This window comes from Balaenoptera musculus, chromosome 8 (genome assembly GCF_009873245.2).
Source record: "Balaenoptera musculus isolate JJ_BM4_2016_0621 chromosome 8, mBalMus1.pri.v3, whole genome shotgun sequence".
In the NCBI taxonomy this organism is placed as follows: Eukaryota; Metazoa; Chordata; class Mammalia; order Artiodactyla; family Balaenopteridae; genus Balaenoptera; species Balaenoptera musculus.
The window spans coordinates 106,748,707-106,776,468 of record NC_045792.1 but is presented as its reverse complement, the minus strand read 5'-3'; the positions used below and the strand labels follow the sequence as shown (position 1 = coordinate 106,776,468).

Genomic DNA, 27,762 nt, shown 5'->3' with positions numbered 1-27,762 from the left:
AACTGCGTCTGGTTCTCCCGAGGGGTCGGTGTCCGAGAGGGAGAACTTACCTCTCCTGGACCACATGTCAGCCCCGAGCTACACTGGCTGCTGACATTTTTGCACAAACGAGTTCCTCATTGTTTATTATAATGAGATTTAATTGCTAATTTCACCAGTAACATGGTCAATAATAAAAACCACAGCAGCGGCTGTGTTCCCGGCGCTGCATCCAGGTTACCCTTGGTGTGGGCGCACGGCTGCCCTTTGAGCAGGACACCACCTCGTCCCGTTTGCCAGTCGCTAGGCTGGGAGGGGACACAGGGTTGATGGGACCGGGCTCTGTCTGTCCAGGCAGTGGCCTGAGCCCCCCACGCCAAGGCGGCCTACACCACTCACTGTCCTGTGCCCGGGTGCCTGCCAGTCTCAGGACGTGGCTGTGAGGGGCAGTTATCTGCTCAAGGCCAAGCAGCCGCCTCCTCCCAGCCCTGCCCCTCTCCTCGCCAGGCTGGGCTTTCTGGGCCAGGAAGAGAGAGAAGCAGCAGCTTGGCTGTGAGGTTAATACTTGTTTAGACAGAAGTTGGGTCCTGAGCCGCGCACAGCCCAGCTTGGCTGGCGGACAACTTGGCGGCCGATGGATAAACATTAAGCCAATACCTGGCGTAGGGCAAGGCGGCCTGGTCAGATTTCAAACCACAGTTTGCTCGTCTGGCAAAGCTCTGGAAATCTACCCAAACCCTCGCCCCTTTGCTTACACCACCCCATCACTCCTGCCAGGCCTGCCTGCTCACAAACCTCCAGAGAGACAGGGACGTACTGATTCCACTAAGGGCAAGTGGCAAGGAGGCTGGAGAGGCGTGCTGGGAACTGCAAAGATGCGGGAACATTTTGAAATAACCCAGCTGGTCTGGAATCCCTCTGCTTCTTCCCTGCTGCCCCACCCCGGCCATCCCCGGGTCCCTCAAAGCCCGCTGGTTTTATTATTCTAATTATTTCTGTTACAGACAATTAGAGCCCCTTCCACCCAGAGGAGCTTGGCTGAAATGAAATTATCATCCCGTTTCCCCAAGGCCACCTTGCTGGGGAGCTATGGATTCCCACGAGTGAGCGATACTTACTATCGTGCTCCGGGTTTTGCTGTCGAAAAAGGAATCCTTGTCAGACAGGTCAAATCTGTTGAAATTTTGGGAACAAAAAGAGACACAGCTCACTGGAGTCAGTGCTCCCGGTTTCCGAGGCCCTGGGGGACCACGCTACCCCCATGAGCGGTGACCTTGAAATTGACAAAGCTCTGTCCGCACGCCGGGTGTGACCCGACCCTGGGCATTTGGAAGAGTCTATTCATCCCCTCACACCTCGGGGAGGCGGGGAGGCTGGGAGACCCCCGTGGGTGGGAAGTGACCCCAGGGGCAACTGAGGTCAGACCTCCCTCGCCAAGGATCCCTTTTCCTTCCAATGACACCCTCGGGGGCAGATTTTAGTCTCTGCTGCAGCACTCCTGGGGTGATCCCACCATCGGACACTTTACTATTTAAGGCAGTCTCCCTATAATTTCCAAATGGTTTCCGTCCGGAGGTCTTGGGCCACACAGAGATTTCCTAAGGCTTCCTGAGGGCAGAGGGTTGCCTCTGGAACACATTACCCGATTCCCAACACACTCAGGGTAGAGCCGGGGAGGGCGACTCAGGGTTGGGGGTGGCCCAGAGCCTGGAGGTGAGCCAAGCCTGGCAAGGCAGGGGGTGCCAAGGGAGGTGGCCAGGGCCCTGGGGGTCATGGAAAGAGGGCATCTCCCTCTAATGCGCGGGGGGCCCGGGTCCTGGCGCTGGTGGGAGGAGTTGGGCCGGAGCCACTTCCTTCTCTCTTATGTCTTATCCCCAGGAGGATCGGGAAACAGCGAGTGAAGCATGTGGCCCCGGCCCTGTGACTAATGCCCGGGCCAGGGCGGAAGCCCCAGTTCTGAGCGGAGGCTCTTCATGTCCCGTGGGACCAGGGGTGTCCAGGAGCCTCCCATTCCCTAGAGCTCGTCATCCTAGCCCCACAGGATTCCCAGACTCCAAGCTTTCTATTCCCACCCCTGCCCTCGCTCCAGCTCTGCCCAGTGAGGCCCCAAGGAGGCCTTGCAGCTGCCGCTGACCCAGGTGGCTACGCCTCATTGCCCCTCAGGAGCAGGGGAGGAGGGAAGGTTCCAGAATAGGTGCAGCCCTGCCAGGCAACCGCACTGGCTGTGAGTCTCTGGGGCCTCAGGACTCCAGCTGGGGCTGCTTTTCGGTTCTTGGCTCCCAGAGCTCGGCAGCCTTCAGGAGGTGCAGCTAACCAGACCCAACTCCTCGGGACACATCCCAAGAGGGACAGAGAAGGGCAAGGGGAGGGTACCCAGGCCACTGCTTTGGGGCTTTAATCCCAGGCCCAAGCCTTCCCTCACATGGGCTCAAGCTAGTTTTCCCAAGTGTCACCCAGCAGGACAAGACTTGTCCCCTTAATTCCTCAGTGAATAATGACCTTGGATATTATTTCCAGGGCCTCTTCTGTGCTCAAGAACCACAAGCTCTTATGCGAATATGCTCCAGGGGCTGAAATCCCCACTTCATTGGGGGGATGGAGAACTCCCTCTGGCCTCAGAGGACCACGTCCAACACGGGGTGGAATCACCACACAGCGGGGGGGGGCCCTCGGGAAGGGGCAAGTGGGTGGGGGGGGTCCCCACTTACAGGTGCTGCTTCTCCCGGGAGAAGGGATAGGAGAGCCTCTTTGTGGTCTGGGGTCTGTGCTCCGCCACCTTGGGCTGGATGGGGTCCGTGATCTTCTGGAGCACAGAGTTGATCTTTTTCAGGAGGCCACGGGTCTCATTAATGTGATACAGCTGCGGGCGAGGCAGGGAAGGGGGACGCATGTCACCTGCTGAGCCATGACTCTGGGAATCTATGCTGAGACGGGCAGGGAACTAGCCCCCCGCCACAGAGACGGCCCGCCCTGGGAACAGGGGGCGGGGATGGGCCACGATGCCCCCTCCACGCCCGCGTTTCTAGATGAGCCTGAAGGCTCAGAGTTTCGGGAGATCCCGGCCAAAAGGGCAATTCTAGTACATTCCAGAGAACTTCCCCCAGCTTTACTTTTGTTTAAAAAGAGGTAATCCAGAGGATTCTGGCGGATTTGAGAAGCTGGGAGCTGACTTGCTGCCGAGAACAGCTTCATCCCCCCCTGCTTTCCTCCCCAAGGACCAAAGTAAACCCCGATGCCTCGCTAAGCTCCTCGGACGCACTGGCAGACTGCTTCCCAGCCCGAAGCTGTCAGAGATTAAGAAGAAAAACCCCAGCAAGCGAGGAAATGGAATTAAAGTGAGTCTGATAAATTAGCTGAAATACTGCAAGTACGAACGGTCAGAGCGGGAAGTTTCACTGTGTTTGTATCTGTGAGAAGTTCCCGGGCTCCTCTGGCATCTCTGGGGGAGCGGGTTATACTCTCCGCCCGCAGGACACGGGAGCCCTCCTGCCCTCCCGGGGGGGGGGCTGAAGCTCCCTTGGGCTTTCGTAACAGCTCAGACCCTCCCGATGACGCTTTCCTGCCGGGCATCCCCTAGAGGACCCCTGTGGGGTAGGGGCACCACTCACCTTCTTCGTCGGCATCTTCAGTTTCAAAAACTCAGCCTCTCTGCACAGCACGTTCCAGGGTGCGTGGATTTTTACAAACCCAACCCCGTGAATTTTCGTCTAGAAAGAGGGGAGAGGTCCTTGGTCAGCGTGGGCAGATGTTTGGGGCTGAAAACCACTTTCACCCTCGGGGGCAACTACCGTTTACTGGGCAGCTGCTTCTGCCTGTCACCTCATGGCTCCTCTGACGATGCTTTGAGGCACTGCTACAATCCCCTCCTTCCAGATGATGGAAGAAAGCTGCGGGGCTGAGAGGGCTCCCCCACCCCCCGGGTCCCAAGGGAATGATCAACAGCCGGGAGGGTGCCTGGAGGGAGGTCCCGGATCCCACAACACCTGGGAAGTTCTCAGAGAGGTAGCCGAGGGGCCCCAGAGCAGCCTGAACCGCAGAAGGCCGTCCACAACTGACAGCCCAGGCCCTTCGACTGAGTGGATGTACTCGGTGTCCCCGGGGTGCCCAAGCAGAGGTGAGGAGGTGATGGTGAAGATGGTCCCCTCTGGGCATCTCTGTGGGGTCAGGACACACCTCTGTCTGGACCCGGCCACCCCCGGGGTTCCCTGGGTCAGCACTGACTTTATCCTAATGCGAGAGGACTCGAGGCAACCCTGCATTCGAGTCCAGCCCTCCTCCCCCACTAAGCTGCTGTGAACCTGGACGAGTCACTTCTGGTCCAGCGTGTCTGAATGACAGGACTGGGCAGCCGAGGGTCCCTGAGTGCTGCCCCACCAGGAACTGCACAAGCTAAGAGCTTCGAGAACTGACTCCAAAGCTCGATGGGAAAGGCAGGACCACTGCCCCGCTTCACGGAGGGGAACACTGAGGCTTGAGAGAGTAAGTCACCGCCTAGGTTCCTCAGAAAATTAAAACTAGAGCCACGATATGATCCATCCATCCCACCTCTGGGTAGTTATCCCGAGGAATCAGGATCTGCACCCCCATGTTCACTGCAGCATTATGACAGCCAAGATACACAAGCAACCTAAGTGTCCTTGGACAGATGAATAGATCAAGAAAGTGTGGTAGACATATACAGTGCAGTATTATTCACCCATAAAAAAGAAGGAAATCCTGCCATTTGTGACAACATGGATGAACCTGGAGGACATTCTGCTACGTGAAATGGGTCAGAGAGACAAGCATTGCATGGTATCACTTATATGTAGAATTAAAAAAATGCTGATTTCATAGAAACGGTGTAGAGTAGAACGGTGTTTGCCAGGGGCTGGGTGTGGGGATGGGGATGGGGAGATAGGTCAGAGGGTACCAGCTTTCAGTTATAAGATTAAGTTTTGAGGACCTAATGAACAGCAGGGTGACTCTAGTTACTAATATGGTATCGTATACTTGAAAGGTGTTGAGAGATCGAAGTGTTCTCAGCGCGTGTGCACGCACACACACACACGCACACACACACACAGAGTTAACTGTGTGAGGTGACGGGCGAGTTAATTACCTTGATCTGGGTAACCATTCCACGGTGTCTATGTGCATCAAGTCATCACAGTGTAGACTTTAAATATACACAATTATATTTGTCAATTACTCCTCAGTAAGGTTGGGGGTGGAAAGTCGGGGCCTGGCATCTTGCAGCTGGCGGGTGTGGGAACCCGGGTTCACATGCAGGCCACACACACTCTTAATCGTGGGTGAGACCACACACATCCCAACAACTCTATTTTTCTGGTTTTCTCTGTTCCCCGTACATTTCGTGTTTAAGAGATTCCCTTTATTGAGCGAATAGCATCAATGCGGCGATAACACGTTTCCCCATCTAAGACGCAGGTAACACCAGCAGACTTCCCAATCACCCCGAGATAACTGGGGTGCCCCATTGCAACAAAAAGCAAAGAAACACAATATTCCCCTCAGACAGAGCCGCCCTATGGCAGTGGGGTCCTCAGTCCACCAGACATCTCAAGGGGACCCCCAGGGGCTTGGAGCCCACGCTGGGCCCCCAGGTTGAGGTCCCACTTCACCTTTCCACAATTCCGGGGGTCCTGGCAGAAGGGAGCCAGGCCACGGCAGGGGGTGTGTGTGGCCGGCACTCGGGACTCAGTGTGGCGCTGACTCGGGTCTGCGCTGGGCTCTGAGCCCCAGGTCCCGTCACCAGCCTCAGTGTATACCCAGCTCATGGGATCACTGCAGGTTTTTGGCAAAAAGCAACGGAGTCAAAGTCACTTGGGACTGATTTTTAAGAAAAAATCCTCAGTGGTCCAAACACATTCGTCCAGCGCCAGCCTCGGCCCCCAGTGAGACGTGGGGCTCCTGGTCGTCCACGTGGAGAGCCACAGATGGCTCTGCCCACACCCTGCCTGGGCAAGGGGACCCTCCCGGATGCCAAGCTCCATGTGGGGCTCCTTCCTCACCTCGAGAGAAGGGCCACACCTGCTGGCAGAACTCTGGCTCATCTCTCCATCTCTGATGCAGAGGCCCCCATGCCCCCCACGACAAAAGAGCCAGCCTCTCCCTGGGGCCTCAGTGTCACCGCACAGGCCTTGTCTATGTGGCCCCAGCAGGCAGGCGAGTCCTGTCCGGAGCCTCCCAGCTCACTGGCCCTGCTGCCCACGTCGGGGCAGTGCACATGCTCCACGTGTCCACTGAACGAGCGGATGAAGTCCCCTAACAATGATGATGACGAGGGGGGGGAGGAGGAGGAGGAGGCTGAGACCCACCGGGCGCTCACTACGTGCCAGTCCCTGCTTCAGGCATTTGTGCGCATTCACTCATTTAGCCTCACGACAGGCCCGTGAGGGTGACCCTGCCGCTGTCCTCACCTTGGAGCCGAGAGGTTCACACTCTGCAAGTTCACTGTGTCCAGGGCAGGCTGCAGCCAATGGCCACAGATTGGGCAGCTCTAACAACACAATTTCATTGCCTTCCATTTCTGGAGCCAGAAGTCTGTGACCAAGGTGTGGGCAGGGCCGCGCTCTCTCCAGATGCTCCAGGGGAGGGGCCCTCTCGCCTTGCCCAGCCGCCGGGGACCCCACGCCTTCCTGGGCTTGTGGCCATATCACCCCAACCTCTGTGCCCATCTGCACAAGCCTTCTCCCCTGTGTGGCTCTGAGTTTCAAGTCTCCCTCTCTTTTCTCTTCCTAAGACACCTGTCACTGGATTTAGGGTCCACACGAATCCAGGAAGATCTGGTGCAGAGATCAGTAACTTACTTACATCTGCCAAGACCCTTCTTCCAAATAAGGTCACTTTTGCAGGTTCCAGAAGGACAGCTTTTGGAGCTGCCACTTGGCCCACGATACTCACCATGAAGCAGCAGGTCAGAGCCCCACAGGGCTTGGTGCAGGGAGCTTATCAAAGTGGCTGGAAGCTTTGAAGAAGCAGGTCCAGGAGCTGGGTCCTGAGGCTGCTTCAAGGACCAGGGTGCCCGGGCACAGGGGCCAGATGTGCAAGGCTCGAGGTGTGCTGGCTGGCGTGGGGCACACCTGCAGGGAGCCTGGAGCCCGACACCATGGCCCAGGGCTGGGGACTCGGCGCACGGGCTTGGGAACGGACGCGTGGACTAGTGTGGACCAGAGGAGGCAGCCCGGGGGCTCGGGCAAGGGGAACCCAGATCTTCCTGCTGCCCTCAAGGGGCAGGTCGGGTGGGCACCGGGGGAGGCCATGGATTGGGCGGCCTGGGTCCGAGTCCTGGCGGGCTGCTGTGTTGTCTCCAGCAAGTGACTCAACCTCTCTGAACCCCCTTTTGCTCAGCTGCAAATCTTTGCAGTACAAGGCTTGCTTCACAGGTGGGGGAGTCCCTGATGCTCCTAGCACTTCCATCCAGCCCCGTGGCTGGGGCTGGGGCTTCTCTCCGTGACCCTGAGGCTGGTGAGACCACGCCTGCATGGACTCCTTTGGCCAAGAAGCTTGAAGATGCCTCCCCAGCTCCAGGAAGCCCCGGGGGCACCATGAAATGACGGAGAAGTGACCACGGACGGCCCCGTGCGGCAGACCCCCTCTTTCCCGTTACAGCCCAAGTTTATCTCTGTGCGCACTGCTCAGCCGCATGCAAAGACCCAAAATATATTCTTCCGAGTCCGTGGAGAGTTCTCTCGATGGTGGTCAAGGACCAGTGCCCAGGCCGGCCTCCCTGGGAAAACACGCTCTGCTGTTTACGTGAGCAACGGGGTCCCTCCCAGGGAAATATCTGGCAGGATTGGGGAAAGGGGTCGTGGGACCAGTTCGATAAGAACACATATGGGATGTTTTAAACCTTGGTGCCCGGCCTGACAGCAGCCCGGCCGCTGCAGGAAGAAATCGTGAGACGTCGGGTCCCCTCCCTGAGCCAGATGCCCCGGAGCCGTGGGTTCTGTCCTGACTCTGGTCCCTCTGGTGTGGGGAGGTTGGAGGCCCCAGAACTGCCGGGGCCGTGCACCATGGTGTGGGCATGGGGAGGGCCAGGCGTCAGGGTCCCGCAATGGCCTGCCACCAAATGCTGGACAAAATAAATAAATAAAATAAATGGCACGTCTTAAAGTTGCTGAAGACCTGAGAAGACCCAGAGGAGCAACCTAGACCATGTCATCCAAGGGGTTTCTACCGATGCAGACTCTTGGGCTGGAGGGGGGAGGGAGGTTTCTGCCCCAGGCCCGCCCCAGATGGGGAGTCTAACAGAAGACCCTCCCCCGTGGAGCCGGACCCCCATGAGATGACACTTTCAGGTGACCCAGAAAGGGTTCCCTCCTCCAACCCTGGGGATTACAAGGCAGGCAGTCCTGGTACTGAGCAGGAGAAGGGGGGGATGAGGACCACCCCGAGAAGTCCTGGTCCCAAAGGCCACGCCCCAGTGGGTCTGGGCACCTCAGCCTGTGACCTTGGCTCAAGGTGGTTCTGTCTATACTGCCCTCAGATGTGACGAACGCAAGCCTTTCTGGACAGGGGCATCTTCCTCCTGGGCTTGGGGAACCACCGCCCCCCACCCCATCATGGGCTACATAAGGGTGGTGGCCAGTGGGCAAGGGTGCCAGGCCCACCAGGATGGAAGACAGCTGGAGGAGAACCAGCAGAAGTGACCCCCTCAGCCTTGGGATTCTGAGAGGATTATATGGATAATAAATCAGCTGTGCTCACCTTGTTTAAAGAAATAAACCTCAAGACAGAAAGGTTCTGCAAAGGACAGGAAACTATTAAAAAATGACACAGCCAACTTGGAAAAGAACCAAACAGAACTTGCAGAAATAAAAAAGTGTCATAATGAGAAGTGAAAATTCAACAGACACGTTTGAAGGTACTTGACCTCTCCAAGGAAAGGGAGACACATGGGCGTATAGCAGGGAGATGCCAGTAAGGAGATGCCAGTAAGGTATGCAACCCTCCACAGCCCCCCTGCTCTCAGGAAGAAAAAACCAACCCTGATCTGTAGCTGCAGCATTTGCCAATTTCCACAGTGTACATACTCCCGCCATGGTCTATTTCAAGCTACCAAAGTGTTAACACCCGGCTGGCAGAATTCCTGATGAGCCAGAAAGAGCTGACTCTGGCACACCACAGGCCTAGAGACACAGGAGGATGTCAGAACTGCAGCCAGAATGACACAGATTTTAGCCCGACTACTTGGGACCTGGGCAGAGCTGCCCTTGGGGAACTTTAAAGACATGACTTTTAAAAAGTGTCCAGAATTCACTTTATAGCAAGTATGCTTCCACAAAACCAAGACAGGCCCAAAGGAAGTCAGGTGGGGTGTGTAAAAGCCTCAGCACTTAAGACTCAAGAGACATAAAATCTTTAGGGCCAAAGAAATAAATGCGTAATGGTGGAATTGTGGAGAAATGAGAGCTTCAGGACTAGACAATGGCCCCTAACATCCCACTGTAGGAGAGGCTCATGGCAGAGGCACTAAGCCTGGGGATGGGAGTGGGGGGCTGAAGACCACATGGTTCAGGGCAAAGAGCGTGACACTGGGAGCCAGGACCCAGGTTCAAGTGCTGGCCCTGCCCCTGTTGGCCCGGTGGCCTTGGTCTCCTTGCCCCGCCTCTCAGAGCCTCAGTTCCTTCCCTCTGTAAAGGGATCTGATCCCTGTGCCACATGGCAGGCTAGGGCGCCCACACCAGGTGGGCTGGGGTTTGCTTCCAAACTGACAAGTCCCTGAGAATGTCTGTTGCGCCTTTGTCCTTATACATGCAGATGTCGGGATTAGACCTCAGGTTCCTCAAAGTCAAGGACCCCCACCCCAACGCCCAGCCTGCGAGGAGGGACCGCTCCTCTGTGCTCATCACCATGCTTATCCAAGCCCCAGAGCCGCCTCAGAAACCAGCTCATGCCTGCAAAACCTCAGCTGGAAACTGCAAGAAACACGTCCCCCTGCCTGTCCCATGACCACCCCTCCAGGAGGAAGGACGTGCCATCACCTCCATTCTACAGATGGGAAAACTGAGGTCCAGAGGGGGGAAGCCACTTGCCTGAGGCTGCTCGGCCAGTGGCTGAGCAGGGTCTGGACCTGCACACGTGGCCCTCACAGGGGCCAGGCGGGGTCTGAGCCTCATTGGGAGCTCAGATACAATCACCACCTGACGGTGCATCCCGAAGTTTGGTGTGGAAGCAGCACCCATCCTCCCGCAGTCAGTTCCTCACTTGCTTTTCAAAAGCAACATCCACAAAGATGGGAAACAGATGCCACGACGGCCCACACCAGCTTCGGGTAGGAACACGGAGAAACAACAGCCCACCAGCCCCGGGGCGAGGAGAGGAGCCCCGAAGAGCAGCATGAAAGCAAACTGATTTTACAGGGTTCGCGTGTCCGCGGCCTTAACAATTCTGCCAAAGCCGGGGTCAAGTTCAACTTCAGGGCAGTGTGGGCCTCGGTCACCCCCAGCACACAGCCGGCATTTTAGTGTGTGGCCTTCTTGGCAATGGCCAGTGGACATAAATAATGTCCCAGCTTTGAGGCTGGACTTGAAAAATGCTGATGGATTTCAGTTGCAAGGAAATGTGTTGGCCACAAGCTGCTCTTGTCCGTTTACTGGGAACCCTGGACGCTGACCCCACTGCCGTGGGGGGTGGGGTGGGGTGGGAGGAGGGTCTCCTTGAGAAGGAAGGCCTGGGCCGCCTGTCTCCACGACCTTTTCCTCCCTCATTTCCTATCACGTGTGTTGTCCCAGGGGGTCTCTGACAGGACACCCCTCTTGGACCCTCATGTGTGAAACCGACTTTGGGGGCCTTCCTCTGGATCAGGCGCCAGACCCTAACTTGACACCCAGGGCCCCTCTCTTGCAGGGAAGCAGTGTTCACATTGGGTTCCCCTGAGCCTGCAGTGCCTGGGGGAGGGTGGGAGCAGTGGGGAACCTATGGTTAGAGCCTGTTGGCCAGGCTCAACCTCTATCCATCCTATAATGAGGGTTATGAGCACATTTCTTCCAGACCCATCACTTCCCTCTCCACGGTTCTTGGCCCAGTGCACCCAGTACGGGGGTCTCTGTCTGGGGCTACCTCTGGGGCACTGAATGGTGGATCGGGGGCTTGCGTGGATGTTGGGGGCCCCTTCCCTGGGATGTTTCTGATGGCTCATGGGGAACAGGCTTGCACGTTCCTCACACCTCCAAGTATGGTCCAGGGTCGGCCGCGTCGTATGCCCTGGGAGCAGGTTAGAAGCGCAGTGTAGGGCCCACGCAGACCTGCTGAGTCAGAGCCTGCATCTTGGCAGGACCCCACAGGGTTCCCGTGCACATCCCGGGCCCTGCACCGAGGCAGCCAGGCCAAGGCTTTGTCCCCCCCAGACCACCTGCCCTGCTCTGCCCTCCAGCCACGAGCCATGCCTCCCCCACCCACTGCCGTACCTCTAGGGGTCCTGCATGAGCCACCCCACTCCTGGGCTAACACCCCTGTGCAGAGTCTCAGCTCTGTAGCGCGGTGAATGGTACCCCCCAAAAGAGACGTCCACACCCTAACTCCCCGTATCTGTGAATGGGACCTTATTCGGAAATGGGGTCTTTGCAGATGTAATCAAGTTAAGATAAGGTTACACTGGATTAGGATGGGCCTTAAGCAGAATGACCGGTGTCCTTATGAGAAGAGGAGAGACATACAGAGGAGGAGGCCACGTGAAGACGAGGCACAGGTTGGAGGGACGCGGCCACAAGCCCAGGAACACGTGGAGCCCCCAGAAGCTGGAAGAGGCGAAAGGAATGCTCCCCTAGAGCCTTGGGAGGGAGCGCGGCCCTGCTGACACCTTGACTTTGGACTTCTGGCCTCCAGAACTGGGAGGGAATCAACTTGTGTTGTTTTAAGCACCCCCCCCAAGTTTGTGGTCATTGGTTCCGGCAGCCCCAGGACACTCACCGTTCTGTGTCCCTAAGAACCGCCCCCCACTGTGCCCTCAGCCAGGCCGGTCTTCCACTGGTCATCACGGGATGTCTTCACAACAATAAACCTCCTGACTCGGGAGAAAGGCTCGCACGGCACACAGGGGCCCCATCCGTGTGGGGCTCGTGGCCCACGCTGCCCAGGAGCGGCTCAGTCTCACACACCCGCTGGCCCCTGGGGGAGCAAAGGCAGGTCACACACCTCTGTGCTGCTGGTGACCTCCATGTGCTGCCTGGTCACAGCCGGGCTAGCAGAGAGTTGAGGAGGGGTTGCCAGGTGCTCAGGAGGCCTTATTTATCTGGGGCGCCCCCCATTCCTCTCGCTCTCACTTTCCTTTTGCCCTCCACACCCACCCCTCCACCACCATCCCTTCACCCCCATACAGCCTTTAAAGCAGGCTCTCAATGTTGGCTCCCCGGGGATATTGGTGATGTCTGGGGACATTTTTGGTTGCATTTAGGGATGCTGCAACATACTGAATGCCAGCAGTGCCGAGGCTGAGAAATCCCGCTTTAAAGCAACGATTCTTCATCTTCTGGGCGTCATTGTTTGAGTATCTGATGGATTCCACGGATTTTTTTCTCCCCAGGGAAGTGCACATAGGTCCCTAAATTTTGCTTCAAAGTGGGTAAGATTGTGCGATTGGGCTCTCTCTCTGAGGCTATCTTGTTCCCCAAACTGCAAACCCTTTCACTCCTTGTAATCAGAGCACACCCCGGGAATGAGTCATGAGCCGGGCATCTCTCTGCTAATCTCACCGGCAGGGGACCGTATACACCCCGCAGACTGCACGCACCCGGCCGGCCGGCCCCTGAATAGATTCTGGTCTCAGGTGAGCAGGTGAAAGGTTGCAGCAAACGAAGGTCCTTTCAACAGCCTCGGGGCCTAGTTCACCTCAGAGGGAAGCCCGGGGTTGCAGGGGCCCATGGGAAACTCGGTTATGATCTGAAAGACGACAGCAGGAAGACGGCCACACTCAACTCCAGCTGCTCTGAAACCCTGAACTGTCTAGTTTATGCCACAGTAATATTTTCATTTAAAAAAGACCCAATCTGCATGAAGAACCTAGGGGCAAGATGGGAATAAAGACACAGGCCTACTAGAGAATGGACTTGAGGATATGCGGAGGGGGAGGGGTAAGCTTTGACAAAGTGATAGAGTGGCATGGACATATATACACTACCAAACGTAAAATAGATAGCTAGTGGGAAGCAGCCGCATAGCACAGGGAGATCAGCTCCGTGCTTTGTGACCACCTAGAGGGGTGGGAGGGAGGGAGATGCAAGAGGGAAGAGATATGGGAACATATGTATATGTATAACTGATTCACTTTGTTATAAAGCAGAAACTAACACACCACTGTAAAGCAATTATACTCCAATAAATATGTTAAAAAAAAAAAAGACCCAATCTGAAAAACTGAAACCATTTCCTCTAAGATCAGGAACAAGACAAGGTTGCCCAATCTCACCACTATTATTCAACATAGTTTTGGAAGTTTTAGCCACAGCAATCAGAGAAGAAAAAGAAATAAAAGGAATCTAAATCAGAAAAGAAGAAGTAAAACTGTCACTGTTTGCAGATGACATGATACTATACATAGAGAATCCTAAAGGTGCTACCAGAAAACTACTAGAGCTAATCAATGAATTTGGTAGAGTAGTAGGATACAAAATTAATGCACAGAAATCTCTTGCATTCCTATACACTAATGATGAAAAATCTGAAAGAGAAATTAAGGAAACACTCCCATTTACCACTGCAACAAAAAGAATAAAATACCTAGGAATAAACCTACCTAAGGAGACAAAAGACCTGTATGCAGAAAACTATAAGACACTGATGAAAGAAATTAAAGATGATACAAACAGATGGAGAGATATACTATGTTCTTGGATTGGAAGAATCAACATTGTGAAAATGACTATACTACCCAAAGCAATCTACAGATTCAATGCAATCCCTATCAAACTACCAATGGCATTTTTCACAGAACTAGAAAAAAAATTGCACAACTTGTATGGAAACACAAAAGACCCTGAATAGCCAAAGCAATCTTGAGAAAGAAAAACAGAGCTGGAGGAATCAGGCTCCTGGACTTCAGACTATACTACAAAGCTACAGTAATCAGGACAGTATGGTACTGGTGCAAAAACAGAAATATAGATCAATGAAATAGGACAGAAATCCCAGAGATAAACCCACACACATATAGTCACCTTACCTTTGATAAAGGAGGCAAGAGTGTACAATGGAGAAAAGACAGCCTCTTCAATAAGTGGTGCTGGGAAAACTGCACAGCTACATGTAAAAGAATGAAATTAGAACACTTCCTAACACCGTACACAAAAAACTCAAAATGGACTAAAGACCTAAATGTAAGGCCAGACGCTATGAAACTCTTAGAGGAAAACAGGCAGAACACTCTGACATAAATCACAACAAGATCCTTTTTGACCCACTTCCTAGAGAAATGGAAATAAAAACAAAAATAAACAAATGGGACCTAATGAAACTTAAAAGCTTTTGCACAGCAAAGGAAACCATAAAAAAGACAAAAAGACAACCCTCAGAATGGGAGAAAATATCTGCAAACGAAGCAACTGACAAAGGATTAATCTCCAAAATATACAAGCAGCTCATGCAGCTCAATATCAAAAAAACAAACAATCCAATCCAAAAATGGGCAGAAGACCTAAATAGACATTTCTCCAAAGAAGATATACAGTTCACCAACAAACACATGAAAGGATGCTCAACATCACTAATCACTAGAGAAATGCAAATCAAAACTACCTCACGGGCTTCCCTGGTGGCGCAGTGGTTGAGAATCTGCCTTCTAATGCAGGGGACACGGGTTCGAGCCCTCTCCTGGGAAGATCCCACATGCCGCGGAGCAACTAGGCCCGTGAGCCACAACTACTGAGCCTGCGCATCTGGAGCCTGTGCTCCACAACGAGAGACCACGATACAGAGAGGCCCGCGCACCGCGATGAAGAGTGGCCCCCGCTCGCCGCAACTAGAGAAAGCCCTTGCACAGAAACAAAGACCCAACACAGCCAAAATAAATAAATTAATAAAAAGAACAAACAAACAAACAAAAAAACTACCTCACACCGGTCAGAATGGCCATCATCAAAAAATTTACAGACAATAAATGCTGGAGAGCGTGTGGAGAAAAGGGAACCCTCTTGCACTGTTCGTGGGAATGTAAATTGATACAGTCACTATGGAGAACAGTATGGAGGTTCCTTAAAAATCTAAAAATAGAGCTACCATACGACCCAGCAATCCCACTACTGGGCATATACCCTGAGAAAACCATAATTCAAAAAGAGTCACGTACCACAATGTTCATTACAGTACTATTTACAATAACCAGGACATGGAAGAGACAAGTGTCCATTGACAGTTGAATGGATAAGTAAGATATGGCACATATATACAATGGAATATTACTCAGCCATAAAAAGAAACAAAATTGAGTTATTTGTAGTGAGGTGGATGGACCTAGAGTGTGTCATACAGAGTGAAGTAAGTCAGAAAGAGAAAAAGAAATACTGTATGCTAACACATATATATGGAATCTAAAAAAAAAAAAAAAAAAAGGTTCTAATGAACCTAAGGGCAGGACAGGAATAAAGACACAGATGTAGAGAATGGACTTGAGGACATGGGGAAGGGGAAGGGTAAGCTGGGACAAAGTGAGAGAGTAGCATTGACATATCTACACTACCAAATGTAAAATGGATAGCTAGTGGGAAGCAGCTGCATAGCACAGGGAGATCAGCTCGGTGCTTTGTGACCACCTAGAGGGGTGGGATAGGGAGGGTGGGAGGGAGACGCAAGAGGGAGGAGATATGGGGATATATGTGTATGTACAGCTAATTCACTTTGATATACAGCAGAAACTAACACAACACTGTAAAGCGATTATACTTCAATAAAGATGTTAAAAAAAAAAAAAAAGACCCAATCAACTTCTGAAAAAGCTTTTTAAGCTCTAGAGCTAAATTATCAATGGAATTTTGGGTCACTGTGATCTTGTGATTTGTAATAAGAAATAGATTTTCAGTCTTTGTCCCCCGGTCCTGGCACAGAGTTCCTAAAACTCTAGGAATTTCCTAAGTGGGGAGAGCAATAACGGTGTCTCTTGTTAGGTGAATGAGGTGACTTTTTGGAAAGAACCTCCTTTCCAAAGAATGGGGGCTGGTTGCCAGGGGAACCAACCACGTAGTTAAAGGGTTGGAACTTCTGGTCCCTCCCCGGATGTCTGGGCAGGTGAGAAGGGCTGCAGGTTGAATCAATCGCCAATGGCCAGTGATCTAATCAATCGTGCCTGTGTAATGAATCCTCTATAAAAACTCAAAAGGACAGGGTCTGGAGAGCTTCTGGGTTGGTGAACACGTGCAGATTTGGGGAGAATGGTGCTCAGAAAGCATGGGAGCTCCACGCCCTTCCCTCACACCTTGCCCTGTGCATCTCTTCCATCTGGCTGTTCCTGAGTTATTTCCTTTTATAATAAACCCGTGATCTAGTAAGTAACATGCTTCTCTGAGTTCTGTGTGTTGCTCTAGCAAATTAATAGAACCCAAAGTCCTTAGAACCTCTGAACTGTAGCCAGTGGGTCAGAGCACAGGTGACAACTTGGGCTTGCAAGTGATGGCTGGTGGGGGGTGGGTGGCCTTGTAGAGCCCTTAACCTTGGGGTCTGACGCTACCTCCAGATGGGTGGTGTCCAAATTGAGTTAAGTTGTAGGACACCCAGCTGGTGTCGGAGAAGTGCTGGGTGGCGTGGGGAAAACAACCCGTACGTGTTGGAATTGGGTGCAGAATCCTCATCACTTATTGGGACAATTCAATCTTTTTTGGGGGCCGTAATCAATGTCTTTATGTTTGCTATTTATTTCAAAGTCATGGAGCTTTTAAAAAGATATGTGTGGTGTAGTATTCAATTGGACTTGGAAAGATTCTTTCCTCTGTCCTTCATGAGCACGGCCATTCCATTTCCATATGAGCAAAAATATATGATTGAATATTCACATCAGCCAATGAGAATTCCCCGACTGCCAGACTCTGAGTTAAGTACTTTATGACAATCCAGTGACATAAACACGATTGTTATCTCTGTTTGACAGATGGGGAGGCTTAATAAGTCTTGCAAAGGACAGGTCTGGGATCTGGCCCGGAGAGGGAGAGTGAATTACCAGACCCAGGGGGCGGGGATGTCCTTTCAAACATGAGATTTCAGAGCTGTAGTCAGGAAAGTGAGAGAGAGTAAATCTCTCGGTGAACAAAAAGGCACGCGTAACACTGTGCCCAAGATCACAGCTCCCAGGAGAGGCCCCTGCCACCAGCCTCCCTCCAGCCTCCCCTGCCTCCAACGGAGGCCATTTGTTCCTCCAGTTATAAAGGACACTCTGAAGTCAAGCCTGTATCGTAGCAGTATTGTTTCGACAAAAGGCCGTGGGGCTGGCCAGGCGGGACCGGGAAAAGTCAGCGTGAATGACTGTTCTCTCTCCCGAGCGGCCTCAGCTCAGGTCTAAGACAAAGTGAGACAGAAACCTCCAAAGGACCAGCACAGGCCTGTCTGCAGCTGCGGCCCTCAAAGTCAGAGAGACAGGCTCTCTGTCACCCGGTCAGGATCCAACCTTTGTTTCCTGATCATCAAAGCGTTTTAAGGTCCCTCGCGCCCTCGCAACTCCAGTTTGAACCAACCCTACAGCCAGAACTCACCAACACCTGCCGGCAGCCAAAGCCTCACCCAGAGGGGTGGTCCCCGTTGAGAGCAAGACGCCTCTACCACCAACCAGGTCAAGGTAGAATGAGCCCCGCTGAGCATATCTGGTTGCTTTCAGGGGAAGTAACATCATCTTGTGAAACAGCGTTCACACCGGCTCCGCTATTGTAGCTTTCTAGTCTAGGTACCCCTAAAAGTCTCCTCACCACCAGACCCAAGGCCTTCACTATTTAAGGATGCGGTGGTTCTCATTGATGAAAATAGCCAACTAAGACCAACTTCTATTTTAAACATTCACGATGGACTCATGGGTCCCTAAGTCAACCTGCTGACGACTCTTTCTGCTCCTAACGTGTTGTAGAGACTTTGGCTGATTCTTGGTTAATCTGCACAGAGACAGTTCCTGCGGGCTAGAGGACTGACCCCCGCTGTTCATGGGAGAAATGCTCCCCACCCCACCGTGCACAGAGACGTTAAGGAGTTGTCAGGGGAGCATCAGCAAACCCGCTGAGAAGTTGAGGGGGCCGGCCCGCTGTCCCCAGGGCTGCCAAGGTCAACTCTCCGTGCACTGCCGTGCCTTCTGCCACCAGGGCAGCCAGCCGGCCAGGCGGCCGACCTTTTGCTCTCCCCAGAAAACTTCCCTTAGAAAGACCCTCAGGCTTTGCCAAGGAGAGAAGCTCTGGAAACCAGTGTTACGGTCACAGATTTCAGTGCGCCGGGGGGCCCCCGGGGATCAGCCAGGCCAACCTCCCCCTTTGACAGATTGAGAAACCGAGGCCCGAGAAGCCAAGGTCAAGCGCCAGGGAGACTCCTACGAGACCTTCGTCCTCCGCCCGTGAAACGGTCATCTGCCCATCTTCCCAGGGGAGGAACTGACCAGAGCAGGAAATGCCTTGACCCCGGAGGTCACTGCCGAGAAGGCCAGCCCCTCCCCGGGGCAGATGTGGGGAGGCCGTTGGTTCGGGCTCCCCACACTCGCGCAGAAGGGCGCTGGCCTCGGCGCTTTTCTAAGAGCAGGTGACGGGAGAAGGCCCTTCCCGCCCGCCCGGCCGCCCGCCCGGGAGGAGGGGATAGTTACGTCCTCGTCCCGCTCCAGCTCCAGGCCGGCCTCCGCCAGGTTGCCCTCGTACTCCTCCCGGCGGAAGCGCTTGTCATCCTCGTGGTAGTCCAGCGGGGGCTCGGGCTCGCCCGCACCCACGGGGCCCGCCTTCCCGGGCAGGGGCCGGTCCTGCCGGGCGCTGCGGGCGGCCAGGCCGGCGTCGCTGTGCTGGACCCTCCTGGCCAGGGTCCTGCTGCCCGAGGCCCTCTTGTGATGGTACACCAGGACGTAGTCCGCCTTGCGCGCGCCGTCCCTGAAGTACAGGCCATACTTGCACTCGGCGTCGGGGTCCACGGACAAGGAATTCAGCAGCTGCGGGGCGAGAAGAAGAAAGCCACTCGCCGTCAAGGGCTCAGGGATGGGCCTTCGGAGGGGAGCGCGTCTCCAAGACACCTGGCCACCCACCTGCCCTCCCCAACTCTTTCCACTCATGCCGTGTGATCACTAGGGGCCCAGATGGCTGAGAACACTGCAGAAGGCCCTGCCTTCAAGGAGCTGACATTCAATAGACGTCGCTGCTCACGGCACATGAAGATGCCAGGCTGGGTGCTCATACGCAAAGGCCCCCCGCCTCTCCCCAGCGAGCTCAGGTTGCCCGGGAGGGACCAGGCGGCTGGAATGCGATGTGAAATCTGCACGGCCAACCCCCCGGGGGGTGCTCTTCGCACAGGCCCACAGGGTCCCAGGCAGAGCGGAGCTGAGCTCAGGTTCTGCACATCGCAACCTCTGATGGCCAGCAGGCGTGGCAACGTCGTGTCAGGGTGGCTGCGGGACTGTACCGGCCCTCGCCTGGCCCGGCTCTGCCACTGATTAGCTGTGTGGTCGGGGCCAGGCAACCACTGTGTTAGTCTGGACTCTCCCAAGTCAACTCCCAGACCGCAGTTTGTCTGGGGGGGTGGTCTCAGGGGCCAGAGCGAGGTGGGGGAGGGAGGGCGGTGGCCGGTAGTGACGGGATTCAGGGTGGGTCGCTGCACATACAGTCCTGCCTTGGTTTCCTTATCCTTATCTGCCTGAAGGACTCCAGGGGGCCAAGGAGACGGGAGCCCGCCTGGGGTGGATGATTCAAAGTCCAGGTGCCGCGGTTCATGGCTTCTGCTAAAGCCACACCCGGATCTCCAGCATCCCCGTGGGACTCGGCTGGTTACTGAGGGTATTAGGTTCTGCTGCAAGCTGGTCTTAGGAAATAAGAGAAAATAAATAAAATCATGCTGGGAAGAGGTCACATGAGCAACTCTGCACCATTCAGAGTCTTCGGAGCTGCACCAGGGCTAAGGAGCCAGGCCCACACCCAGGCGGGCGGCTGGTGCTGGGAGAGCTGGGGGCCTGGGTGGGAGGAGGGAGGCCCAGCCCCCACCAGCCCAGGATAGAGACCATGGGCCACCCCAGCGTCTTTGGTGGGTCATGTTGCAGGAGAGGCGGGAAAGAGTTGTTTATCTCAATTTGTCAGGGGAAACTGAGGCCCGGTGGGGTGAGGGGCACCCGAGGTGACAGCGCAGGCAGCCTGAGCCCAGCCTGGAATCCTGTCTGCACACCCAGGGCGGCCCTCCTCAACAGGAACAGGGACTTGGGGTGACACTATTTCTCAGCATGGGGCACATCCTTTCACGGAGTCCCCGCGTGAGGGCCACTATAATCAGGGCTACTTGACCCGGAGGAAGTTGGGGCTCACGCGGGTGAAGCGATTGGGCCCTTGCTGCCCGGCTCCACTGGACACTGTTAGGGTGAGTGTAGCCGCTCAGCTGAGCTGCAGTTCCACCCTCACTGCTCCTGGAACCACAGGTCAGGTCAGGGTGGAGGGGAGCTGTGGTCAGCGAGAGGCCTCAGGTAAGTCCAGGCATGGTCCCTCTCCAGCTACGAGTCCTGGGGGGATACTCTACCCTCTCCGGGCCTCGGTTTCCGCCTCTGTAAAGCGGGTGGATAATAGAAGCCGCCCCCACTGGCGGCCAGGAGGACTGAGTAAAAGAACGTCTGGGCTGGGCGGACTCTCCCTCTAACCCCTGGGACAGGCGTCCCGGGCCCGTCCCGCCTCCCTGCCCTCCATCCCGGTGTGAAGGCAGGTGCTCATTCTCCTGGATTATATCAGGAAGGGCAGAGAAATGCAGCGTCACGGGGGAGCTGGCCGCTAAAGGTGGTGCCTCTCCTCGCAGGAGAGCGGGCAGAAAAGCCAGACCCGAAGGCTGCCTGGGGGGGAAGGTGGGAGACGCTGGCTAGCGCTGGGGAATAACGCTGCTGCTGACGGGCAGGGCAAGAGCATGGGAGGTGGTCAGAGCCAGGTGGACACGCGGGCTCTGGGCGGGCAGGGCACCCCGCCTGCCGCCAGCATCCTGGGCACTCCGGGACTCTCAGCGTCTCTACAGGGGGCTCATCCCTATCTTCCAAACGGGGAACGCGGATCTTCTGAGCTGAGCCAGGGGCCGTGTGCCGCCCCCGAGGGCCGGAGAGGTCATCCTTGTCTCCTGCCTGCACCACCTCGCCAGCTTCCTCTCCCACCCCGCACCCCGGCACACACCGGAGCCAGGGCATCGCACCCCCTCCTCCCTGCCTTTGCACGTGCTGTGCTCCCCAGTTGCACGCCTTCCCTCCCTCCTCTGTCCTTCGTAGTTCTCCCCAGCTGCCCCAGCACTGACACACCCCCTGTCCTCTGTGATCTGAGGTCCCTGACCTCTCCAGATCTCATGTCCTGGGACTGCCTCGGAGCCGTCCATACATAACCTCTTAACTCACGGGGGCCCCTCAGCAGGCTGGCAGGACGCCGGGGGCTGGGCCAGGAACTGCCCCTAACGCACTTCCCTCCAGGACCTGCTGCACACACAGCGGGCTCAGCGCCTGGTGTGGGTCCCAGAAATGCTCCTGGTTGGCTGGAATAATGGCTGGTACTGAGCAAAGCGGACCAATGAGTCCTTAGTGAATGGGAAGGAAATTCAGAGTGACCCCCATCAAGTCAGAGAGCAGGGAAATTAACGTAAGGAGAGAATTCCCCACCAACACAAGACAAGAAAATGTTACCAGGTTCAAATGCCCATCCATCCACTGGGGACTGATCGAGGACCCTCAGAGTCTGACAGTCTGGGGAGCACATAAACATCCCCTAAACATCTCCTGCCACTGGGGGGAGTGGTAGCATGGAGGCCAGACAAGAATGGGTGTCCTTTGCTTTCTTTCATCTGAAGACCAGCTCTGCCACTTCTAGCTGTGTTACCCCTAGGCACGTAGCTTAATATCTTTGTCCCTCTGGACTTCTCTTTGTAAGATGAGGGCCAGAGGGAATAAACAGACCTCCCTCAACTAATATGACTTCCCTCAAAGGGTGGTTGGAAGGATTAAACATGTTAATATATGTAAAGGGTTTACAACAGGGCCTGGGATACGGTGAACCCTCAACAGAAATTTGCTCTAATTGGGAACTGAAACATGGCATAAGTAAAGAACTAGGGGAGGACAGGAAAAAATAATCTCATGGTCGAAGTGGACCACAAGTTAAAGATGGTGGCAGTGGAAAAGGGAGCAGGTCCAGCAAGAGGCAGAACCAAGCGCTGCTGTGAGAGTCCCAGATCCTCCCCCAAGACCTGGCCCTGTCACTAATTTGTTGTGTGATCCTGGGCAAGTTGCTTTGTCTGTCTGCATCTTGGTTTTAAAAATTGGGGATGATCCTACCCGAATAAGTGTAAGGGGCGCGCAGTCTTCAAACAGAAAGTATGGGCTCTCTTCCTAGTACATTCAACACAGGCTGGTAGGCCCGCAGGGTTTGGAGAGCAATTCTGAGCGGGGCTCAGAGGGAGCTGGGGAGGTAGATGCACAGCGAGGAGGCTGTAAGGGTGGCCACAGAGGCTGTCAGGGTGGCCATGTGACTTTATGGGGCCCTTCCATGGAGCCAGAGTGGTTGCTTCTCTTGTGCAGGACAGGACAAAAAGGCAAAGATCTAACTTGCAGTGGGAGCGATATGGGTTAGACTGAATGCCTGACTTCCCAATTCAAAGGCTTGCGAAAGCTTCAGAATATCCCTTCTGTATCCTTAAGAAAGGGACAGTGACCTCTTGGTGCACTTTTGCTAAGGGCGAGGGATTTCTCATTCATCTTTTTAATGCTCGGCACCGAACGCACGGTTCTGGAATGAAGGCATGCATGGGGGAATGAATGACAGAGGTGTGGGGTTTGCACTCTGCTACTGGGAGGGGCCACCAGATCAAGGACCTCGAAGCTTAGACCCCGCCAGACCAGAGCTTAAACACCGCACCCCCCAGCTCCGAGCCTCAGTTTTTCCATCTGAGAGATGGGGACAAAAACGTCTCCTCGACTTAGGTCACAGGATTCTCGTGAGCACCAAGTGTGATGGGAGAACTGAACGTATTTTGAAGATGAACCCCCAAGCTGTCCCAAGGAAGGTAGAAAGATGGCTGTCTGAGGTTACGTGGGAAGAGGTCAGGGGCCAAAAGTCCCCTTCACAGCAGGTGTGCCCTGACCCAAATACCACGAACAGCGAGAGGGCAGTCTACCTGTCTCTGCAAACTTCCTCCCCAGACTCTTAGAAAAGGGCAGAAGAGGAGAACGGAGCCCTGTATCCACACCTTGGTCGCTAGACTGGGACCCAGTGCATTCTTTCTTTTTATTTATTTATTTATTTTTATTTATTTATTTTTTATTGACGTATAGTTGATTTACAATGTTGTGTTAATTTCTGCTGTACAGCAAAGTGATTCAGATATGTATATATGTATATATATACATTCTTTTTAAAAATATTCTTTTCCATTATGGTTTATCATAGGATATTGAATATAGTTCCCCGTGCTATACGGTAGGACCCTGTTTTTTATCCATCCTCTATACAATAGCTTAGATCTGCTAACCCCAGCCTCCCACTCCATCCCTCCCCAAACCCCTCCCCCTTGGCAACCACAAGTCTGTTCTCAATATCCAGGATCCAGTGCGTTCTTTAATTTGGCTTCTTACCTGGAGTTTGGAGCTCCAGGAACGGAATTCACACATTTGGGTGAAACAGCCCAAGTCAGGGAGAGTCTCAACGATCATTCTAAGGGAATCTACTGTATTCACTTTTTCCATTTTATGGGGAAAATGAAATCGGTGACCTGCAAACTTTCTTTCCATTTTGGGACTCTTTGAATTTCAACTCCGAAGGGAACATCACTCTTAAACACTTTTATTCCAAAAAAATTTAGATTAAATCACTCACACTGCATATCAATTTATGATTACTGGGCGAATTCCGTGATCTATCAACAGATCATCGCCAACAGCAGATAAAGAGGATGCTCTTATCTTGAAGGCAGGCAGATGCCAGCATCGGGTGCCTGTCCCTGGGGTGTCTGGGCTTGTTGGGACACAGATCCCGGGCCACTGACGGCCGTCAGTTTGAAGGAGGAAAGTAGAAACACTCAAAGATTAACATAAAGAAAACTTAATGAAATTAAGTTTAATGAAACTGCACCCAACCTGGGCTCTAGCTTTTGAGTCATCACTTACACATCTTTTTACAGAAACAATGAAATGACTTTTACCCTTGAACTTGGGAATGACAGAGGGAGGAGAGGCACAGAGACAGGGGCTGGAAACCGCAGCCTGCCTGAGAGGGGTGTATTCTGATGGCCGATTTAAATGACGTTGACACCCCAAGTATGCGATGCATATTTGGGAAGGGCTGGGAACTTTCTGAAATGCAGTCCCCGCCCTCTGGCCTTTTTGCCTGCACAGAGCCACCTTCGCTGGGCGACTCAAAGTAATGACTGAGCAACAATTATTGGCTTGAGCTGTGCCGGGGATGCCCTCGGAGGCTCTCCCTGGCACACTGCCTGCCCTGCACGGACAGGCCCCCAGCTCCTAAAGCCACTGCTTCCAGCCTGTCTGTGGCCATTTCTCTGGTGGGACGCTGCTCAGCCCTCCTTCCTGCGCCCACGTGCTCCTGATTCACAGCCCTCCAAGCCCGTCATACCTGAAGCCTCCCCACCGTTAAGAGTTGTGTGCAAAATAAGTCACTAGTCTCCTCTGGGCTTGTCTGCTTGCTTCTGGGCTGTGAAAAGCTTGAAATAAGAGCCGAGCTGCCTCTTTGCAGACTTTGTGGCCCTCACCAGAGTTTGGGGGAGCCGAGAATTTCTGGATTGGGATAGACAATGGGTGCCTGAACTAAAATTCCAGAGCCCAGGGGCCATTTGTCAAGGGCTCCATTTTTAATTTCACAGCCCGTTCATTCTCAAGTTGAATCTGGTCTACTTTGGAATGTCTGTTTCTCTCTATTTCCTTAGCTGCCACCCCTACCTCATGCCTCCTAACTGGTGTCCCCCTCATTCCCACCTCTGGGTCTTCAAATATGTGATTTCCTAGTGTGAAAGGCCCCACCCCACCCCATTATGGGTATAACTGGCCCCTTCTCCTTCAGAATGCTCATCCCTCCAACAGGCTGTCCGTGGTCACCTGCCTCTGTGTCTTGGCCCTTCCTAGCTCTCCTCCCAGCTGGTGGGTGACATGGGACAGTCATCTGCCCCCTCCTGGCCTCAGTTTCTTCATCTGTGGTAACAGCACCTACCCCATACGGTTACTGAGAGAGTGAAAGGAGTTAACCCACAGCGGCTGGCCCATCGCTCTGGAAGCGTCCCTTGTCGCTGTCTTGGGTAACTTCCACCACTGCTCCTTAAGCCCTAGCTGGGCGGGGTTCCCCGGCTCGTTCCCTCTGGTGGTGTCCAGGATCCCACAGGGCCTGGCACGCAGCAGGCACACAGTGTGCGCTGAAATGATGACCCTAAACTTTCAAGGTCACCACCAACACTGGTCCCTCACATTGCCAGCATTTCTGCGCAAGCCCAGCTGTAGAGGACACCCCCAAAGCCTACAGGAGCCCAGTCACGACCCCAGGGGGTGCAGGGCCGGAGGGTCTCTGCCTTTCCCGGACCGCACCCCACAGGCACCTCCCTGGATGCCCGGTTGGACTCTGGCCGAGGCTAGAGAGGCAGTCTAGGGCAATCCTGGGCTTGGTCAGAGGGAAACACGGGGCTGGGGCCTCCGCATCTCCTGGGGAGGGGCTTTGGCAGTGGCTGTGTGGGCACCAGGGAGAAAGGGGAGTCTATTCTCTGGCCCTGGAACTAGCGGCAGCGGGGCTCCCCGGCTGAGGCCGCTGGTCTCAGCCCTTCCCCCTTCAGGCAAACTTCGTTCCAGCGTTAAGCCAAAACCCACTTGGGCGAATTCTGACCTCCGGGGATCCTTACGACCGCTGGGTTCCGCCCCAGAGAGAGTGGTGGGGGTACCGGGGACCCCAGACAGGGGACCCAACCACGTGGTCGGCCAGGCGATGGCCCACGCGGCCCGGCTACCATCCAGGTCGGGCGCGAGCGCCGGGCTGGGGACCGGGACCAGCGCGGAAAGTCAGTCTCGAGCGACCGGCGCCCGCCTGCTGCCCGGGGTGTGCGGAGCTCCCGTGCCGGACCCCGCGCCGCCCCGGGAACTCCGCGCCCCGTACAGGTCGGTCCCCGGAGGGTGGCGGCGCGGGGGGCCTGGAGGCTGCCACCCTCCCGGGGCGAGGCGGCTATCCCACCCGGGGCCCCAGCGGCCCGCTCGGGCGAAGCGGCTGCGGGCTGGGACATGGGGCCGGTGGCCGCCCCCCCACGCGCCCCGAGCCCCGCGGACCTGACGCGCCCCGCCCCCCACCAGTCGCGCCCGTCCGGGGCGCGGCGCAGGTGCGCGGCCCTCCCGCCGGATCGCGACCGCCCGCACTCACCGTGCCCTCGGACGGCAGGTAGCCGATGTCCTCGATGGCGCAGATGTTGATGATGTGGACGCTGCGGTCCGCGGCCGGGAGCGTCGAGTACTTCTCGTTGACCCTCATCGCGGCCGCCTGTGCGCCAGGACCGCCGGGCGGCGCGCCCTCCCCATCCACGGCCCCGGCGGCCTCTGCAAGCGGACAGGCGGCGTTCGCTGCGCGCTGGCTCGCGGGGGGCCGGGCCTCCCGCTCCGCCCGCCGCCCGCGCCGCCCGCGCCGCCCGGCCCCGGCCCCGGCCCCGGCCCCGGCCCCGGCCCCGGCCCCGCGCGCTGCGGTGCGGGAGCGCCCACCCTGCCGGTCCCGCGGGGCCCACACGCCGGCCGGCTTCCTTTGCCTCCAAGAAAGATAATCCGCGCTGTGCGCCCGCTTATGGCCGGGGCGGCGGCCACGCGGGTCAGATTTTCCGTAGAAATTTAAACACAGGAAGAAAGTATTCCATTCCTGCGGGCCCCTCCAAGTTTTATTTTTATCCGGGGAAAGCGCCCCTTGGTGGCCCGGATTTCACGTCAGGGAGGAAAGGTCCAGTAGCCCCTACCTTGCAGAAAAGTCTCTGCAGTTCAGTTGCGGGTCACCTTGCAGGGGAGACACGCTTCTGAGAGTGAAGCCAGGAATGCTCTCCCTGCCCCTTCCCGCTCCACCCGCTGGCTGACTCCGGCTGGCCGTCACTCAGCTCTCACCTCCTCCGGGGAGCCTCCCCTGCTTTCTGCATGCCCGCTCCAGCTCCCCGGAGCCCCCTAAGGTTGCCCGCAGCCCCCATTTATGGAATGTTTAGTTCTCTGTGCCTAGGCACGAGCAGAGTCTGGGACACAGTTCATCTCATTTAACCCCACACCCTGGTCCTCCTTTTGCAGAGGGGGCTGGGGACTTCGGAGGCCAAGGAAGTGTGGGCGGAGGGGGGGGGGAGCTCATGCAGAGTTGCCTGCACTCCTTCATGATGCTCTGCTGCCTCCCTGAGGGAGGGACGGTGACTTGGATGGTCTCATCCCAGGACTAGCAGGGCTCGGGCACACAGTTGGCACTCAGGACATTTTTAATCCTCCATCCCTGCAGGAGGGGGATGCAGGTCTCTGGGGGCAACCATGCTGAGGTTTAGCCCTCGGGGGCCACACTAGCAACCCTGCCCAGTGGTAATGAAGTCTCCCGTTTTTCTGCCCCTCTGCATGCCATTAGATCCTCAAGGTGTGTGTGCCAAATGCCACCTCCTCCAAGAAGTCATCCTGGACTGCTCCTCACCCAATCA

General features: G+C 55.3%; 1 protein-coding gene across 5 annotated transcripts in view; it reads right to left on the bottom strand.

Annotated features, from left to right (window-relative positions):
* ANO1 (anoctamin 1) overlaps positions 1-27,106 on the bottom strand; it is a 90,839-nt gene extending 63,733 nt beyond the window's left edge. For all 5 annotated transcript variants that reach the window (XM_036862640.1, XM_036862644.1, XM_036862641.1 and 2 more), the window contains exons 1-6: positions 27,058-27,106; positions 26,481-26,653; positions 18,737-19,069; positions 3,588-3,686; positions 2,688-2,839; positions 1,098-1,152 (exon numbers count right to left, since the gene is read on the bottom strand). In XM_036862640.1, coding sequence (XP_036718535.1) covers positions 1,098-1,152; positions 2,688-2,839; positions 3,588-3,686; positions 18,737-19,069; positions 26,481-26,588 — 747 coding nt within the window. In that variant the 5' untranslated portion in view covers positions 26,589-26,653; positions 27,058-27,106. The remainder of the gene's footprint in view (positions 1-1,097; positions 1,153-2,687; positions 2,840-3,587; positions 3,687-18,736; positions 19,070-26,480; positions 26,654-27,057) is intronic.
* Positions 27,107-27,762: the final 656 nt, after the last annotated feature.